Here is a 19,848-nt window from a genome sequence, read left to right on the forward strand (position 1 = left end):
TTATGCGCATACAGGAGCGTTTTTCATGAAAGATGTTCTACAAACAAAATTAATGGCCATTATGACAGAAGCCATCAAAATCACTTTCGTTAAAAAAAGAAAAAAAAAACGGTCAAGTTATCTCCTACCATTCGCGCAACCAATTTTCAACCTTGTACGTTAAAACATAAGGGGTAGACAATGTGTAATGTTTTTTTTGTAAATGGGGTTTAGAAAAATGTTTCCACGTCATCGCTTTGACGGCGAAGCAACAAACTGTGGGGTTTAATAAATTCGTAGTTCGGACACGTTTAGCGCCAGTTAGCTGATGATGGATGATGCTGATGGCGTTAGATCTTGGAAGGAAATAGATGGGAAAGAGTTATTGTGATTATTTTTGGTTAGTTATTTGTAATTATAAATGGTTACGTTCAAGAGCGATGTATATTTTCGTAAGTATTCATGTAAATAAAGACGGATGAAGGACAAAGAGCCAATAATTGGAAATAAAATAACAAAAAAGCCATCCAATATTATTGTCTCTGTGAACTTTGATTTAATTAGAAGTGTGATAAAAGCACAAGCAATTTGCTTACCACTTGCTTGCAACTTGCTTGCTTAGTGTGTAATTTATTATTAAATAATTATTCAATTAAACTCATAGCCAGTCATTTATAATAGTTTAAAAACAGCAACAATTTCAAAAGTTGCATTAAAAAAAGGGGAAGTAAGGTGAACACGGCACACCGGCGTCATGTTGCAAATGAAGTGGACGGAATAGATTCCATTAAACTGTGTACGTTTTAATCTGAGAGGCGGGTTCCGTAAATGGCCTCTTAATAAAGAAAATATTATTAAATACATACTAGCTTCTATACGTGATTTCGGTTCCGTAGAAGTCGTTAAAGTATTGCTAAATAAATGTGCCTGAATACAGGTGTGGAAGTTGCGGAAAGTTTTCAAAAAGTTCCCGCAAATTTTGGAAAAAAATCACAGAAAATATTAGGATAATTTCACAGGAAATAAAGGAAAATATCACAGGAAATAATCCATTTTGGGAGATAAAATTTCTATTTCTACACAAAAATATGGGAAGTTTGCAAATGGTGTTGCAGGTATCCATGGGCAATGGTAGGTAATTGCTTACCATCGGACCATTCGTCTGCTTGTTTGCCTTCTATATCATAAAAAAGTAAATTTTCAGCCGCACATCTAATTTGCTGCAATAATATGCGTAGTAATAGGCATAAAAGGTAATTGAATACAAAATTGCTAATATTATGAAAAGGTACTAGAATTCAAAATTGGTAATATTATGCAAACAATAATATAAAATACCAAAACGCCAAAATCACAAATATCAAAACTCCCACGGACCCCTAAAAATCACAACGCTCCATTATTCCCGTGGCTCCTAATTAATTTCACGTCACAGCGCCGGTGACAGTTGCGATGAGAGAGACGCGGATAGAACACCGCTGCAGGAGGAAGAGAGATACCTGCAGTTCATTATCTTCAAGGAATTGGATGGTTTTATGCAACGGGTTCAAGTAAAAGTTTTCAAGTTTTGTGATTGCAGCGCCATCTACTATAAAGACGTGTAAACAGCACAGTACTTAAGGGGGGTTTAAATAAGCAAAGTCTTTTACTCTATGTGTGCTTGCGCGTATTTAAGTTGACGCACACAGATTCACATATTAAATAAATATTATGAGATATCTTATACCTACAAATCGATCTAGTCCCGCAGTACCTAAAAGTACTAGTAATAAAGTACTAGTAGTAGTAAGTAGTAGTAGTAGCAGGCCTATGGAACTCTCCGCGCGAGCTCGGATTTATACCTACGAATCTGCTCCCGTTCACGGTAGAAAAGCAAGCCAGTTGGTTGCCACGCGCGCTCACGTACGCACGTCACCGCGCGCCGCACTGTCAATTTTTACGATAGTTACAAGCTACGTAGTAGGTACCTGTACCTAACTACTATTGAATTTCTTTAATTAAACATGTAATGTTTATTATGTATGACAAATGTATAGTTTTAGATATCTATCTATTTGAAATAGGTAGCAATTGTAGCAAATTTTTAATTTATTTTGGTAAATGTTTATTTTAACGACAGTAAGTTAGCTTTACACCGGAAAGTGCCTACTCATTTTTGCTCCGGTTAACTTATAATTAATTACCTGTATTCATTCATGGGGTTCCTATTATTTTTCTTTATTGTGTAACATTAAACTAATTCTTGCTGGGATTATTGCGCGCTTTATAAAACGGCGTAAACACTGCGCTTACTGCAGGGACATATGATCTTTTAAAGTGACTATTTCGCAAACCCGTCATAATTGGAATATTAGGTATAATTTAAGATTTAGCTTTCCTTTTATTTCACTCCACTGTTTAAGTAGGTATTTATTTATCATTTCTAAGCGTCAGCAACCCTAGCGTTGTGCCGGTGCGCGCGGTGCGGGAAGCGGAGCATTGAAGGTCACTCCATTGTATTTTTGTGTAGGTATCAAAACGGTAGGTATTTGCGTTTTGTTTGAGAGATAAGTATCTGTTCGTAAGAACTATTATATAATCTGTGGTAGTATTAGTAAGTAGTAGTAGTAGTGGTAGTAGTAGTAGGCTTCGGTTGTGGGTACTACACGACGATATAATAGATTTTGGACAAAATTAAATAAGTTGATATTTTATAGGAAACATCCATAACTCAGGAACGTAATACATATCTGCGATAAATACACAAAAGAATGGCCTTAGCTTAGGATTCGAACTCTGGATCGTAGGCAGGGTCACTACCAACAATTACGATTTTTTTGCTAAACATTACATATACGTCATTTGATCAAAGATCCTTTGTCTAAATTGATGTGGAATTATGACACATGATCAGCATTTAAATATGTAAAACAAAACAAAACTTAAAAAGTTAGCTTAGCTACAAAACCTAAATGTACAAAAAAAATTAGTCCAAATTGCCTGTACCTTTTGATTTAAGATAATTTGATACACAACTAGGAAACAATGTTCAACCTTTGTTTTAACCCCCCTGACATACATCCAAAATTATTAACCCCTCACCTCCACGTTAAAAATAAACATAATCATTACAATGAATTCAGCACACGTTGCTACTTTAATTAACTACATATAAAACCTGAAAAACCAACCTTAAATACATATCAATCAAACAAATTTGAACCCTATATTGTTAGATATAAGGGTGGTGAGGAGTGTTAGAAGTATAAAGGAAGAAATACACGAAACAAGTATAATTCCAAGACGCTTGAAAGTACCGTGTAAATATCGCGAGCAAGAGGTGAATCGAGGGTCTTGGTAAACGTGGAGATGGACTTTTATAAAGTTGTAAAATCTATGCATTAAACACTATAGAGGCCGGCTAAGTTAACTTTGCACTTACTACAACAGAACAAACGTTGTCATCAAATAAAACAAACAATCATTGTTTGAAAATTAATTATAAAATTGCCACACTTTGGAATTGAAAATGCCGTGTAGATTAAGTTTGGTCTAATAATACAAAAGTATCAAAAGCTTGGCTTGGTAAACGTGATTTGATATTTTTGAAAAAAAATCTAGTAGCAAAAATAATACCTAAAATTTATATGTAACTACTTTGAATTATGCTGCAACCGCGATTGTTTAATGATAGTAAAAAAACACCTGATTCCCATTTAAAATTATGAATGTTTTCAAAATGATCTAAGCCTGAATAAAGTCTAAAAAAATAGACAATATAATAAATACATCCATGCTTGGTAAAAAAAAAACGTAAACAAAATTCCCATTTCCTTATGCATTTTGTTTCACCGAGCTGCGAACACACCACTTTCTACACATATAAGATTTCAGTTTATTTTTATTTTAGTAACTCTTATTAACAATTATCTCTTTGCAATATTACCATGACTACATATAGCTGGTCAAGCAGATCTTGTCAGTAGAAAAAGGCGGCAAATTTGAAAAATGTAGGCGCGAAGGGATATCGTCCCATAGAAAATTTGAATTTCGCGCCTTTTTTTACTGACAAGATTTGCTTGACCAGCTATACTTACAAATGTAAGCAAAAAAAAGCATAGTCCAAAGGGTCAATTTCTGAACACGATTTTTTTTCTGTCCGTGATGAAAATCGCGGGTTAGCATCAGATAATACTTACCATTTTTTTTTTACATAAAGAATCCACACTTTCACACCGGGTTCCATATGAATTCACTGATTAATTGGTTTTTAGAGTACACTTAAAAATATTTAAAGGCTCAAATTACTACTCCCGTGCCCTGTCCGGAATCCACTTTTGAGCATAATGAAAAATCCTACGAAAAATTCTACATTAGTATCACTAATTTAGTGTCAAATACTTAAACTAGATGATATTTACTATCACCGAGCACATACACTGTTAACTTCATTGTGGTAAATAACTCGTGATCGAAGTTTAAATATTGTCCGAGCGCGCGAGTACAATTTCGTCGGCAAAACTCAAAGGGCTCCGACAGCCGACGTCTGTATCTGAACCGCCTCGTGTCCCGCCTCACCTGTACTAGCACTATTCGTCTGTCTCTCAAAGCAAACGGATGTACGTCAAGCCGCGACGTGTTCGAGCAAATCGCATAAGTATTTCGGAATCCGGGTGGGAGACAATTTTTTTCTAATTTCGATGCCCCTTATAAATTTTATTTCCCACATAGCTTTTCAATAACAATTTTCATATTTAGGAGCCCTTTATGTATCTTTATGTAAGCAATAACATAAAAGTTTGTTTAAACACGATTTAAATTTTTGGCGAATTTTTTTATTACGATTTCTAATTTCCGTGCCCTAATTCCCATGGAATATTTACCTAAAACAGCTGATTAAGTGGCACGGGAATTAGAAAGTATTATATTTATTGTCAACAAATTTTTAATTGGGGGCACTGTAAGTTAATTGGCAATGTTTATGTTATGTTTAATATATATATATATATTGGCATTGAATATATATTATATGTAATAATAATATGACGTATATCTTTCTATTTTACATTTAAGGAAATACGTAAGGTAAGGTGGGGTAAGATGACACTGGGGTAAGACTATCACTTGTATGGAATCCTCGTACTGTTAGTCTTGCACCACTTTACCTCATTCATTGATCATGTTATAACATTAAAATATTATATAAACATAAAACAATTTTTGGAATTATTACATATTATAATACCTGTACCTAAGGTTACATGAAACAAAATGAATCAAATTTACAATGTTTTTTTTTGTAAATTTGACAGCTGACAGCGTAAGCTGTATAAAGTTTAAATATCTGGGAGACTGAGCTTTGCTCGGAAAACGTATACCTATCTAAAAACTCAAAAATGCGCGTTTTCCCAGAGATAACATTGCACCTAGCTAGATCGAGTTTTCATCCCAGAAAACCCTCATATATGATCAAATTTCATCGAAATCGTTAGAAGCGTTTCCGAGATCCCCGAAATATATACAAGAATTGCTCGTTTAATAGATTAGTTGTTATAAATTAACTTTTATAATAGGTACACGAAAAATTAAATATATCCTATTCTTACTATATTATAAATGCAAAAGTATCTCTGTATGTCTGCTATCTCGTCACGCTTAATTTGAGCATGTACACAGGCACAATCACTCACAGTCAATATTATTTTAAGGTACTTCTAGCATACCCACAAGTTCCAAATTTGAAACGTAATTAGGTTTTAGCTTTTTAAGCCAATAAAAATCTAATAATACTGCAATATTAGTCACGTTCTAAAGATAAGTGCATAAATAGCTGCATAATTAAGTTTGTAATCCTATAGAAATATATGCGATAACAACGTTACTTTTTAGTTCTTACAATTAGTAGGGAAAGTAAAGGTACACTACGATGTGCGATGTGAGTATGAATAAAGATGTGTATAGTTATGATATGTGTATACATAGTATCAGTATGGTATGGGTATGATTGCCAGAAAAGAAAGACAGCCTACTAAAAAGAGATGGGATCCTATCTAAAAGATTACATGTAAAAAGATGCAAATCTCGCAACGCAGTTCTTCTATTCTACTACAAAAAAAATTTGGGATGTAATGTGAAACCAAGTCGGTTATTTTAGTTAGTGCCAGGACTGCCAGGGGGTATTTGTTTAGGAAGTTTTTTTTTAGGAAGATTATGATATTTTTGAGAAATTACTTAACCAACCTACACTTTGAAGATTTTCCCGCATGGCAGGGACACCCCGTATACCTATGTGTTAAGTAAGGCGGGGTAAGACTAACTTAGTTTATTTTGATCGGGGCAAGACTAACAGTATGAGGATTCCATACAAGTGATAGTCTTACCCCAGTGATAGTTTTACCCCACCTTACCTCATATGTCTTCAAACAATTTTTGGGATTATTAATTTATGAAGGCAGCATATTCGATTTCTTCAGATTAACTTACACAATAACTTCTTCTCACTGTGCCCCTATTTATTTCTTAGTATCATTTCCTATACGGCCATATACCAGATCATACACCTTGTTTGTACCTATCTACATGCAGATACATAATGACACATTTTAATGATTAGTTTTGTATGTAAGGCGGACAAGTTTACGAAACTACTCAAAGAATTGTTTTGAAATATGTACATTTTATTAAGAAAGAGTGATTAGTTGCCATTAAAATAAAGGAAACGAGTAGTCAAATACTTAGTTTTTAGTGTAAGTATCATACTTTCGTAGATTTGTCGTTCGAAACTAAAATTAAAGAAGGTAAATATGTTCGATGCCACTTCAGTATGGTTGCAGTATATTATTGTAGATTAAAATATACATAAATAATAGTTTTAAGTACCAAAATAAGTTAAGAAAACAATTCCCGTGCGTAAAATCTAATTTCCATGGACACCCTAATTCCCGTGCCCTGACCAAAATTTTAAATTGAAATAACTTTTATAGTTTTATGAATATTTTTATCTCATAAGAAAATGAATGTTTATTATATTTTTTATCAAATTCTCAGCATATTTTTTTTTGTGCAATGTTGGTATTTCAAAATTCCATGGGAATTAGACAAAAATGCTCGTTTGGTGAAATTGACCCCAAAACATAAAATAAATTATAAACACACCCCTCCACACTACCCACCGCCACTTAATTTGAACATCCGAATGTTTAATAAAACATCCACTTTGATTTACATCCAACAAATCCGTACCTTTTCGCTTGTTTAGTGTAAACACGCCCTTACGGCCTTCGCTCGGCAATTCGAAATTTGAATTTAGAATTTTCCGTTAACGGTGTTTGTTGAGGTTGTTCAAGAATGTTTGGTTTTGTTTTAATGATGGCGGATAATTAATTAGGTTTCTTTAATGTTACTGATGTATTTTGTGTCTACCTTTGAATCGTGAATTAGGTAGGTAACTAAAATCACTGTACAAGGTAGAAACACATAGGGTGAAGCTTCTTAGCCAATCAAAACTTTTATTGACCAATCTCAACTTTTTTTAAAGTTTGAATTGGTAAATTGATTAACATTCAATTCTGCGGGGTATATTTATGTAGTTTTCAGTGATATGTAAATATGTGTCAGATTAGTGTCAGTTTTAGAAACTGTTTTAAGTTGTAGGTTCTTAAATTTGGAATTTTTCGTGTTATTTCTACTTAGAATCACTTTCTTTTCAGAAGCTCTTCCAATCCTAAGTAATATTAGGGGAAAAAACTGTTCCAAAATTTTCAGCCATTTCTCGATTCTGCCATTTCATTACTGTCATACAAAATCAATAAAATAGCAATGAAAAGGAAATAAGTCTTGGTACTTTTCTTTTCCTTATTGAATCGAAAAAGGTCATGATTTTTAATTGAAAAAATGTAAACGTTTAGAAATTTTAAAAAGTACGACTTTAAATAAAATGATCAATATACTTACCCTTTAAGCAGAGTTATTTTTATATTTCTAAATTGAATAAAACAGACCTTAAACTGATACAAACATTTAAAAAAACCCAATCAATCCGCAAACTAAAACAATCACAAACCTAATTCAAACATAAATCGTCCGGACAAATTAAACATTATTCTTTTCGTCCGAATTCCGCACCCTCGCTCTTATTGGAATTTTTCCGTCGTACGTGCCAATAAATACTCTAAGTGTTCAAACGGAGGCATTTAGCGTCAATCGCACCCACACAGCCGCATGCAAATTGCAAGGATACGGGCACCGTGTCCCCTGTCCCTGTAGTTGTGAGGTGTCTTGATACTTTACTGTTTCTGGTCTAGAACTTTCTCATAACAGGGAGCCAAATAAGCCTCTTACTTTGATATGACCTTGAAGATCGCTCACGTTGATTGGTGTTAGATGCGCGTCAATTACCAAGACGATCGTAAAGGTCGTATGAAAAACATAAAGGAGCCCACTGATTAACAGTCCGCCGGACGGTATCGGCCTGTCAGTTGTTCGGAACTGTCAAACTTTTGTTCTAACTGACAGGCCGATACCGTCCGGCGGACTGTTAATCAGTGGGCCCCTTAACAAATTGTTCAATGAGATGCAACCTCCTGTTTTATCAGAGGCCCTACCGAAAAGCACGTTCAACGTGTTGCCTCTCTGTCGCATTTGTAAATTCGTACGTTAGTGCGGCAGGGAGGCAACTCGTCGAACGTGACTCGCGACAGGCCCTCAGGCTCCGACTGCGATCCTGATTTGAGTGCCGTTTGACACATAATTTTATTCATTTGATGGTCTAAAATGTTGACAGTATTTTAATTGCATCAATCACTAACTACTTATAAATAAATTTCATAGTAATATTATTTGAACCAACCGACCGATGACCGATTTCAATGCCTAGTAGTTTTATGCGTCAAAATATTTACGTCTGTGCTAGTGATAAAGTATTGCTTAATATTAATGTTATCCACAAACTACATTTGTTGTTTAGTTTAGACAAGTTATCGATAACACGCATATGAATTACAACATTGAGCACATAGACAAATATTACACATTGCATTTGTCGACACAAGTAGGTCATTAGTAATCATTTATTTTAAAGGATTTTTGTTATCAATGTGATAGTGAGTAAGTAGATCTCAAAAGTTGACATTCTTGAAGAAATATTATTAGGAAATTTCAAATTACAGGTCTAAAGTACAGCTTTGGATAAAATTTCCAAGGTACGACCTTTTGAAACACCGGTTCAATCGCTCTGAACCAACTGAGCTACCGAAGCTTACCAAGTCGCATGTCGCAAGTTCATATCTTGCCTGAAGAGAGAGAAGAGAATATTTCAGTTAATTATTTTATACTTTTAAAAAATAATAAATTATTCACATTCTACGTAGTGTAAACCCTAAAATTTTGCTTTATTCAGTCTTCTATTTACATACTATTCATACTCGTAGCTACGACCAAAACCGTTCAGTCGCACTGCAAAACGCGACAATCGTTTCTTTAATACGAAGTCGCACGGCAAAATAAAATACAATACGGAAAGGCGTAAAAACGTATTGATTTGCAGGAATTTTTATTAGGAGGTGTTCCCGTTTATTTGATCGTGTGTCGCCGCCTTACGGCGAATAGGTGGAACTTTAGCTAATGCTATGGGAAATTGGCTCTTATACCGATGTCAGAAGGACGTTGACATGTGTTCTGTGTTGCCGGCTTAGAGGGTTTATTGTTTTTTATTTAAATTCTTTCGGCCAGTCGTTTCGTGTCTAATAAGACAATCGGTGTGAATAACGATTTGATTGGTTTTTTTATTGATAATAAGAGTAATACCTATTACCTATGCAATTTGTAATACGGCCCCGACACTATCATGTATACTGACATTACTTTGACGGAATGACGTTTTTAGTGATAGTGTAGGGAGTGGGGGTCCCTTTGTTTCCCATAAAGTTTTAAGTCATAATGTATTGTTTGTCATATTATCGTTAGTCATAAAACTGAAACCGTTAACTTTTCAGGATTTTCCTAAGGTTATTCTATAGATAGGTTAGGTTAGGTTAGGTTTGTTTTATGGCAATCCTGAAAAGTTACGCGTTTCTGAGAAAAACCAATTATGACTAACGAAAATTCGGACAAACAATACATTATGACTTAAAACTATTTGGGAAACAATAGAGACCCGTAGGGAGTGTCATGAAGGAATGACGGCAAGTAATGAAGCTTATTTTAATAATTTCCGTCAGTATTGGAGTTAAATGTCAAAGTAATGATACTAGAAATGACATTATACTGACAGTGAATTGGTTAGAATGATGGAATCAGAAATGACAGAAAGAATGATGGACGATAATGAAGTTATTAAACATTTTTAATATTTTTTAAGAAATGTCAAAATAATGACATTATACTGATAGTGAGTGGAGCGCATCACTCTAATCCCTCATTCCGTCATTTAAAGTACTTTAGAAGAAGGTTTTATACTAACAAGAGTCATTACTGGCATTTAAATCAATAAGTGAAGTATACCTACTCTATTATCATTGCTCTAAAGTTTATTTTCACTTGACTCTCAAGAAAAAAGGAAAACATGCAGAATACGATGCACAAAGAAAATCTCTGTCCCTTTCTAAAAGTTTCCATACATGAAATAAAAATTAAAAACCTTTTATTTTATTGTTTACAACAATTTAATTATATTTTTACCGGGAAACGCGATAATCTAAATTTAGTTATCTGCCTCTTTATCGTTCGAATATGCAAAAGTAAGGATGATGATGATGAAAAGTGATAGAGAGGTTAGATAACGAAATTTCGTGTTTCGCGGTAGACCCCCAGATTGTGATAGTGGCGCCCCCTACGCAGAGTTTCGAGTAATATTCCCTATTCAGGGAAATAGAATAATATTACGCAATACTCTGCGTAGGGGGCGCCTCTAGCACATACTGAGGGCTTATTGCGTAATTTTGTTTTCTGCCTCTTTATCACTCTTGCGTATTCGAGCGTTAGAGACTGATAACGAAATTTAGATTTTCGCATTTCGAAGTGACCCTCTGAATTTGCTAGTGGACCCTACGCCGACTTTTGCGTAATATTCCCTTTTGCGTTTTATTTCGTGCATAGAGTTCAATATATTTTTTAAAATATTGTCAACATACCTATTTTGTATATTTTTATATAATAACATGTTGTAAGTATGCATATGCATCTATCTTATAAGTAAACTCTCTGGTTTATGGCATTATTTATAAACACGTTACTGACCTGAATTAGCTATGAATAGTTTTGATCTTCTCGTTTTGGTCTTTATCCCTCATTTTGACTTATGTATTTGTAAGAAGGATAAAACATATTAACTAAATGAGGCCTGTAAAGCTTAAAAAGTTTTATGACTAATTGAGAATGAATAGTTAGTGTTTATGGTTGAATGTTCCATATAAGACTATCCCGTTCGAACTTGCTTTATGACGGACTCTTTTTTTATACCTCCTTACTTCGAACCTCCACAGATATTGTTTTTACTAAACGTCAGGTCAACCGCAGAAACCCCGACTAGTTTTAATCAGCAAAATCCTAACCACTTTTTTAATAATTAATATAATTATGTACAAGTATTAGTATTTTGGATACCCCAAAAACCTGTGTCTTAAAGTGGGCTGTAATGGTTTGTACAAAATAAAACGAAAGAACATGTACATTAAATTGCAATGAAACTACATAATAAATTGAATATAAACCAATCCAGTACTTACGGCGCACGGAAATCTCAACGCTACGACACAAAATAGATAAGTACAGAAGTCAATCACATTGTATGTACTTTACTTTTCATACCTACGCTCGGCGGTCGCTCTAGGGTTGCGATTGTTGCGAACTATGACCTATGCACAAAAACTATCGTGGTAGTGGCACTCGTATCTATCATATCGTGTCTAGTATTTAGTTGTTTGATTTATTGTTGAGGATGAAACGGGAAGAATGGAAATATAAATTAATAATAACATTAATAACTCAAATAGGTATTTTAATTTTAATGTCATTGTTATATTACAAATTTGCCACAGAAAATATCTTGCGATGATTCCGAGATTGGCGAAATACAAGATTATTATTTTTTTAAGTGTAATAAATTCGCATTCTCATGTACAATGTAAATAATGTAATAAATTCGCATACGCACTCTCTCTGAAACCACTGGTAGCTTAAAAAACGACAATTCACCGTTTAATGTTGAATTTAAACAACCACTCCACTGTACAGTTATAATAACTTTTTGTTTTGTTTCTCCATTATTGCACAAAAAAGTTCACAGACGCGTGTCTCAAGCGGATGGCACTCGCGCTCGCACTGGTCCCAACTGGTCCGAGATATCGTGTCCGTGAGCAGTGTCTATGTGTGCGTTGCTCGAGCGCGCTTTGTATGTAGGTTGATTTCTGTACCTATCTGTTTTGTGGCTACGACTACACATATTTCGTCGGCTAGAAGACTGGCGTCAACCAACAAACAAGTTGTTGTGTTGCTGTTTGCGAGCGAGAAAATTCGAATATTGGCGAGAACTTTTAAATTTTAGCAGTGTTTTAAGCTGTTATTTTATATTTTAGAGCTTTGATTCACTTTACCGGATCCGAGACCGGATCCGGTGAATTGATCCGGTATCTTGAAAAATGTGCCAGATCCGGCCGGATTACCGGATCCGCCGGACCGGATTGCAATCCCTACATATCAGGTACCTTTTTTCTTAACCAAATTATACATTCTTACATAACAGAAGAATCCAGTAGGTACAGTCAGCGTCGTATAGTAGGTAGCATCCAAAGTATTCAAATAGTTCGGTACACCATATAATAGGTATGTATGGCGTACCGAACTATTTGAATAGGTACTTTGGATGCTACCTACTATATGATGCTGATTGTACTTTAAGAATAGTTTGATTCCCGGTTCGTGGTAAGAATAAAAAAAAAATTTGGATACTTTTTTTAACTACCAATCTTTCACACAGTCATGGCGCACGCACGCACGAAAAGGTTGAAACAAATAAATATTATTTTCAATTAACTATTTCTTTTTCTGCATTTTTCTGGCTCATCGGGCATAGAGTTGCCACAGTACATAGTATAATTACGACAGGTTAGAAATATTTGAATCGATGATTGAATAATGTCTTGGTTTTGTGTTCTTCATAACGTACACTACAACATAACTAAGAACGGTTAGGAAAATAATAACTTAAAATTCCCCGTGAAAGGTAAAGGAAAATACTGATAGAAATACTGATAAGTGTGTGGGGAGATTTAGGAATGTCATGACCTGACTGGACCAAACGCTGGAGCGTTATGAAATTTCATGTCATTGCTAATGATAGTGTCGGGGCCGTATAAGAGATCTATATACTACGTGCTAAGAAAAAACTTAGCGAAAACCCATGTTTTAATATTTTTTCACGTAGCTTGGGTACAAAACATATTTTGCGTTGACTTGACAGACATGAGAGTGAGTGCATGTAATGAGAATAACGAAACTCACTTATCCAGAGTACATATCATTCAAACCCGCGCCGATTTTGATGATAGTGGAAAATCCCAACGAAACATGCATCAATAAAGTAGCAGGACATGTAACCAATGAGTACTTCCTGTAGACGATTAAATGATTATGATGGCTCTGACTTGGTAGACCACAGTTGGGAATAATACTTTAGCTCACTATATCACTATAGCATTTTAATTTAGTCTGCATTTTTACCAATATATGATGACGTTATATAATTAGAAAATATTTATTACATTCTTAAGTTACTCTTAGATTTATTTGATTAATATTAGATTATAATAGCGCCATCAAATACATAATAATCATACATTTTATTTCTATGTACCTACTGATTTTCTTTTCCGCGCCAACGGTAAGTTACGGTTTGGCCCAATGTTTGACTGGTAGAGAATGCCTTATGGCATTAAGTCCGCCTTTTGTACTTTCTTTTAATGTGCAATAAAGGTTAAATAAATATATAATAATCACAAAATGCGTGTCTAAATTATATACATATCTGCAAAATATAGGTATCCATTCATTCCAAATACATAAACAATGTTTATTTAGAGGTTTAGATCACCGGTTTCAAATGTTTTACAGCCAACTATAACATGAGGTACCTACATAGTTCATAGAAACAAACCATGCAGTAGTAAGTAAAGTAATATAAATCTATACGACTGTACAGGGTGGTTCACACTGGTTTACTTGATCCAAAGCACTGACAATAAAATTAAAGATATATATGAAACGCGAAATGGCATCTGTGTCTTTTGGCTGGGGAAGTATCTTTGAGCCAAGGTTCGTCGAAATCTATTCATTTTGGTGTGATGGAGGAGCAGACATACTTATTAATTTTACCTCTCTCATATTTAATTAGTAAGATTATCTAAAAAAATATACAAATGGAGACCGCTATAAAGTCTTCTAGTATTTTTTACCACATTATTAGTCGGTCGGTCAGTCATAACCAAATTACTGGACAAAAAAAAAAACAGAAAATTACTGAAATATCTAATAAGATACTAGTACCCGCAACTTAAATAATTGAAATTGCCTACTTCTTCATTATTTGCCTTGCCCTAAGGGACGCCAGCGACCACCTTTGCCATCCCCCTCCTGCTCTTAGCCATTCTTGCCAGTGTGGCTGCGTTATTCATGTTCGTCAATTTTTAGGGTTCCGTACCCAAAAAACGGGACCCTATTACTAAGACTCTGCTGTCCGTCCGTCCGTCCGTCGGTCACCAGGCTGTATCTCACGAACCGTGATAGCCAGACAGTTGAAATTTTCACAGATGATGTATTTCTGTTGCGGCTATAACAACAAATACCTACTAAAAACAGAATAAAATAAAGATTTAAGTGGGGGATACAACAAACGAGATTTTTGACCGAAGTTAAGCAACGTCGGGGGGGGGGGGGGTCAATACTTGGATGGGTGACCGTTATTTTTTGCCGTTTTTGCATTATGGTACGGAACCCTTCGTGCGCGAGTCCTTCTCGCACTTGGCCGGTTTTTTTATGTTGTCAAGCCAGGTGCCTACTATTAACGCTAGTGTGACCTAGCCTTTATCGCCATAATCCACTTATCAACCACAGTTCACGACTGGTATATTTATAAACATTCGGCCATTCTATCACCATTCATGTCCCGACCGCCGTTCGAGACACAAGTATTTATTTAACCAAACAAAACTCTATCACTTAAGTGCATTAACTATTCTAAAATCCAACGAGTAAAAACCATTAACAAGTTTGAATCCATCCAAAGATTGGGCTATTGGAATTTTTGTGTATACATACAATAATTTCTGTGTAATGCTGTGAATGTGACTACCTAGCATCAACAGCCCAATAGATCTAATTTGGAGAAACCCTTATGTAAGCATACTAATGATATAACTACACGACAGAAGCAACCATGATGTTGATTCTAATTTAACAATTCGTTATAGTTTTGAACTGGTTTTGACACGACCTTCACGATTGTCTTGGTGATTGGCGCGCATCTCACGCACGACTTTCACTTCAATTCGCATGCACTAATCAGCTCCAGCGAACTTCAAGGTCATATCAAAATAAGATCAAATCTGCAACAAATTATTAAATCTCCATTAAGGCTCCATAGGAGCAATTATGATCACAAAAATAAGATTGATCTTTGAAATAATTTGTGACGTCTCCAAGCAAAAAGTCGCTCTTGGTCGCTTATCATAAGGACGAGATTTGCGTGTATCGTTGTACTTCAATACGTCAAAGTATCCTTATAGCAAGCGATTTAGTGGGATTTTTTTCTCAGTGACGCCTCGTTTGACAGCATAACATCAACACCAATGTACACGATGAAGTGTCTACTGCTCCTGGTTCTTGTGGCTTCGTGCCAGGGTCTGGCTCTCCAGAAGACGAAGAACCTTCCTCGACCTGATCTTCTGGTGCTGACGGCCTTGGACCCTCCAGCTTTGGAAGTGGAGTGGGCACCTGTGAAGCATGATGATCCGAGTGAACCTATCTTAGGATATAAGGTATAGTTCTAGGTTTTTTTTTAATGTTAATGTGCCATTTGGATTACGACTGCAAAACTGTTACTGTCGCGGCGTTACTGCTGCATCGTTGACGCGGGCGATGTCACTGCCAATTTACGAGATGATTTTTTTAGTTTTTAGTCATTAGTTTTTAGTTTTAGATCTAAATGTAACTTTAAAAAATGTGTACCTATGTTCAAAACTTGAAAGTTTGTTCCACTACTCAGAAGTAGCTTAGCTAGTTTTTGGGCGGCGTAAAAAATAACTTCAGAGTGCTCGACATGCGCAATGGATAACATGTTGATGTTCACCATGTTGTCACATTTATTGACTTGAGTTGCAATCTACGGGGACAGTGATAAGCACTCTACAGCTTAAGAGTAGTACCTAATGGATACACTTTGACACAATGGGAATTCATTTCTATTTTATGATTATTACAATTGTCGGTATCATATTTTACTTTTCAATGTTCTATAGAATTTCGTTTCGTACATATAGACGATCCTACTTTATGAATCATTTTCCTCAATTTTCAAGATTCCTGGGCACAGTTTATCAACATCGAATTCCTTTATTCCTAATAGCATCTCACTCTTACATGTTAAAACTTCAAAGGAGTGACTGGGAGCAAACATTAGAGCTTAGAAAGTGACTCACAATTGATTGATTTGTAGTTTTAGTTGCCTATTGTGTTGAGTGTGGTCAAGGTATGGGATTTCTATACCTACCACTGCGTAGTTGCGTACCTTGTCTCAGAAAATAATTAATAATATTATGAGACCACCACCAACACCAACCAACCAACCAACCAACAGACCAACCAACCAACCACCAACCAACCAACTGATCAAGTGAAATTTATACGAACCCGACAATTGCATCCACTGTATTCAGTTACACGACACGACACTCACTCTGGAGAAAATGCTGGTGACAGGAAAAAAAGAGGGATATCGAAGAGGAAGAAGTCCTATGCGATGGACTGATCAAATCAGTGATAACTCCGGCAAGAAAGTTCACGAGGCCATTCATACTGCCGAAGACCGAAACACGTGGAAAGCAATCGTTCGAAAAGTAATTTATAGAGGTCACGACCCTCAGCTATGAGGAATACGATTCAAGGAGGGGGGAGGTATTCAGTTAGGCCTAGGTATGTAGGTGCCAGGAGAGAGCTATTTTAGGTTTTGTTTGTATAATTTCCATTTTTTCTTTTTTGAATACCTCTTTAATGTACTGTACCATAACGAAGTAAGTACATAGTTTGTTACTAAGTAAAACAAATGGCCTGTCCATCTATACAATGTAGATCGAAAGATAAGTCAGCACAAAAGATAATTATTCTGGTTTATTTGTGAAACAAGGTCGCAGGACTATTTAGTTTTACGTATTGTACGCTCATTAACTGTACTAAAAGCAACGCTCATAACTGACTTCGGTGGATAATAAGGTTTTCAATACGAATTGTCACTTAACCTTGTTAGGCCCGATGTGCATTACATTGTACACTCCGTTTCAATCTAATGAATGATATAATTAAGTCATTCAGATATTTTCTTATTTTCATTAGTAAAGATCGTAGATTATATATTCTAAATTTCCTTATGGTCATTGATAGCTACTGAAATATATTCCATCTGTCTTTTCAGGTCGAGGTTTGGGAGCTACCACCAGTGAAAACCTACAAATATGAGATCGTAGACGGAGTGAAAACACTCGTACAAAAAGAAATGCCTCCTCTAGTAAGTGCAATACTGACTGGGTATAAAAAAATAGTAGAACCACTATAAAAATAAATAATATTTCAGCCTATATCCGTCCCACTGCTCGGCACGGAGATGTCTCATGCGCGAGAGGGTTTGGGCTAGTTCCCACACTAGCCCAATGCGAATTGGAGTCAAATACACCTTTGAATGACTTCGCAGATGTATGCAGGTTTCCTCACGATGTTTTCCTTCACCGAAAAGCTAGTGGTAAATACGAAAATATAAGTACTTCGTACATAAGTTCCGACAAACTCATAACCACCGCTATGAGTTTGTCGGACCACTAAATGTATTCTCAAATCAACTAGGCATACATACATATAGTGATTCTTGTATATCCAACAACAGACCAAGTATTTGCATCCAAGAAAGTGCCATTTAGTGAAGGACTGCTGATGAAGGCCAGAACGGAACTCTTCAAGGACGCGCGTTTCACGTTTGGCATGTCTTCTTCATTAAGTTTATTTAGCAAGTAAAGTTTTAGAGCTCGTCGGAGATGGCGGGACGAGCTTAACGCCTTAGACAGAGACTGGTGGGAGACTTCAGGGGATAGGGATACGTGGAGAAAAAGAGGGAGGCCTTTGCCCAGCAGTGGGACAATATGGGCTCATAATAAAATAATATTTAAGGTTTTAAAGGAACGTTTGTGTTAAGATCTAGGTTTATGATGATGGTTGATGGTTGGTTGTTGATGATACTGTTTGCAGATCGGCGATGCTGACACACCTCCAGAAAAAGACGCCAGAGAGATCGTAGTTAATGGACCACAGGCTTCGAAAACCAAGGTCCCCGACATCAAACTAAACGTTATATATGAGGTAAGGCTAATCGAACTCAAGGTTACAGAACCACTACCATCAGTTTTGACATTGACAAATACGCTCGCGTCTAAGTAACTTAGTTTCTATGCATCTCGCTCGTACTCGCATATTAGTGCAAGCGACAAAAAAAAAGTAATTTACATAAACGCGAGCGTATCTGTCAATGTCAAAACTGATGGTAGCCGTACAGATGTATGAGACCCTGTACTGTCACCTGAAAAAGTATGTTGCTCTTTGAAAGCCGCAAAAATATCTGACGCGATATTATTCATAGAGCGATAAGAGCGAGTCACATATTTTTGCAGCCTTCAAAGAATAACATATTGCAGGTACATAAGACTGCATGGAGTAACGCCCTTTACAACAAAGCAGTATCTCAAATAAAACGAGCCATAAAGTTGACAGTCCATTTCCAACGACAGCTGCACTACCGTACATTTTACTACGGAAATTGACATTAACACCGACGCGTTCAGTACCAGTAGTGCAGCTGCGGTCAGAAATGGAATGTTACCATAACCCTACACAAAACTACTTTGATGACACTATGGCATGGCGGCAGGTTCTAACCCTAATGCTCTTATACAAGCGTGTTGAAAATTAATTTGTATTGTTGAAAGGTACGCGTCCGTGCGTTCTCGGCGCGTCGCGACGGTCCTCTGTCTACGCACATGCGCGTTCAGCTGATGGATGATAAGAAGAAGGAAGACGACGTTGGAAATGAGGTTTACCACTTTGTGTAGGATTAGTGTAGTCAATTAAATTTAACATATTCACTTAAAGTATTCTTGTTGCTTTTCATTTATTTCAGATTTATTCCTGACTCCTTTTTAGAGTTCCGTACCTCTTCACTCTTAAACCGCTGAACTGATTTAGATGAAATTTGGTATAGAGATAGTTTCAGGCCAGAGAAAGGGATGGATGGATTTTATTATTCATCTATCTTATTTATAATATTATAGTCCGACAAGGAATTGTAATAAATAATTGAGGGCGCCACTTCCTAGGTACGTAACAGCTTTCACATTTTCGACCTAATAATTCTTAAACATGGTAACAATTTAGTATGGAATTTCTTTAGTTCCATTTTATTTAATTTCTACTATTTTATGTCGAACTATTAATAGTAGGGATGATACAGGCCACATGTGTATCAAACAAAATCATTAACAAAAACTGTAGCCGACCCTAGCTATTAACTACAAACTTACTTGTGACTCCAAATAAACGATAATAGACCTTCAAGCCTTGTAATAAGGTGTTGGAGTAGTCACA

General features: G+C 35.8%; 2 protein-coding genes across 3 annotated transcripts in view; one reads left to right on the top strand and one right to left on the bottom strand.

Moving 5' to 3' along the window:
- The window catches only part of LOC134664315 (neurexin-4), a 426,329-nt gene that overhangs the window by 124,747 nt on the left and 281,734 nt on the right, over positions 1 to 19,848 (bottom strand). The gene's annotated exons all lie outside the window — the stretch shown is intronic.
- Positions 15,102 to 19,360, top strand: LOC134664774 (uncharacterized). 2 transcript variants are annotated; one of them, XM_063521517.1, is made up of 5 exons: positions 15,102 to 15,345; positions 15,764 to 15,986; positions 17,636 to 17,728; positions 18,460 to 18,570; positions 19,194 to 19,360. In XM_063521517.1, exons 2-5 carry the CDS (start codon positions 15,798 to 15,800, stop codon positions 19,314 to 19,316), a joined length of 516 nt encoding a protein of 171 aa, XP_063377587.1. In that variant the 5' UTR covers positions 15,102 to 15,345; positions 15,764 to 15,797; the 3' UTR covers positions 19,317 to 19,360. The 2 variants fall into 2 exon arrangements, with proteins under 2 accessions (XP_063377587.1, XP_063377586.1); XM_063521516.1 differs by having other exon boundaries at positions 15,782 to 15,986.

Source organism: Cydia fagiglandana, chromosome 5 (genome assembly GCF_963556715.1).
Source record: "Cydia fagiglandana chromosome 5, ilCydFagi1.1, whole genome shotgun sequence".
Taxonomy (NCBI): Eukaryota; Metazoa; Arthropoda; class Insecta; order Lepidoptera; family Tortricidae; genus Cydia; species Cydia fagiglandana.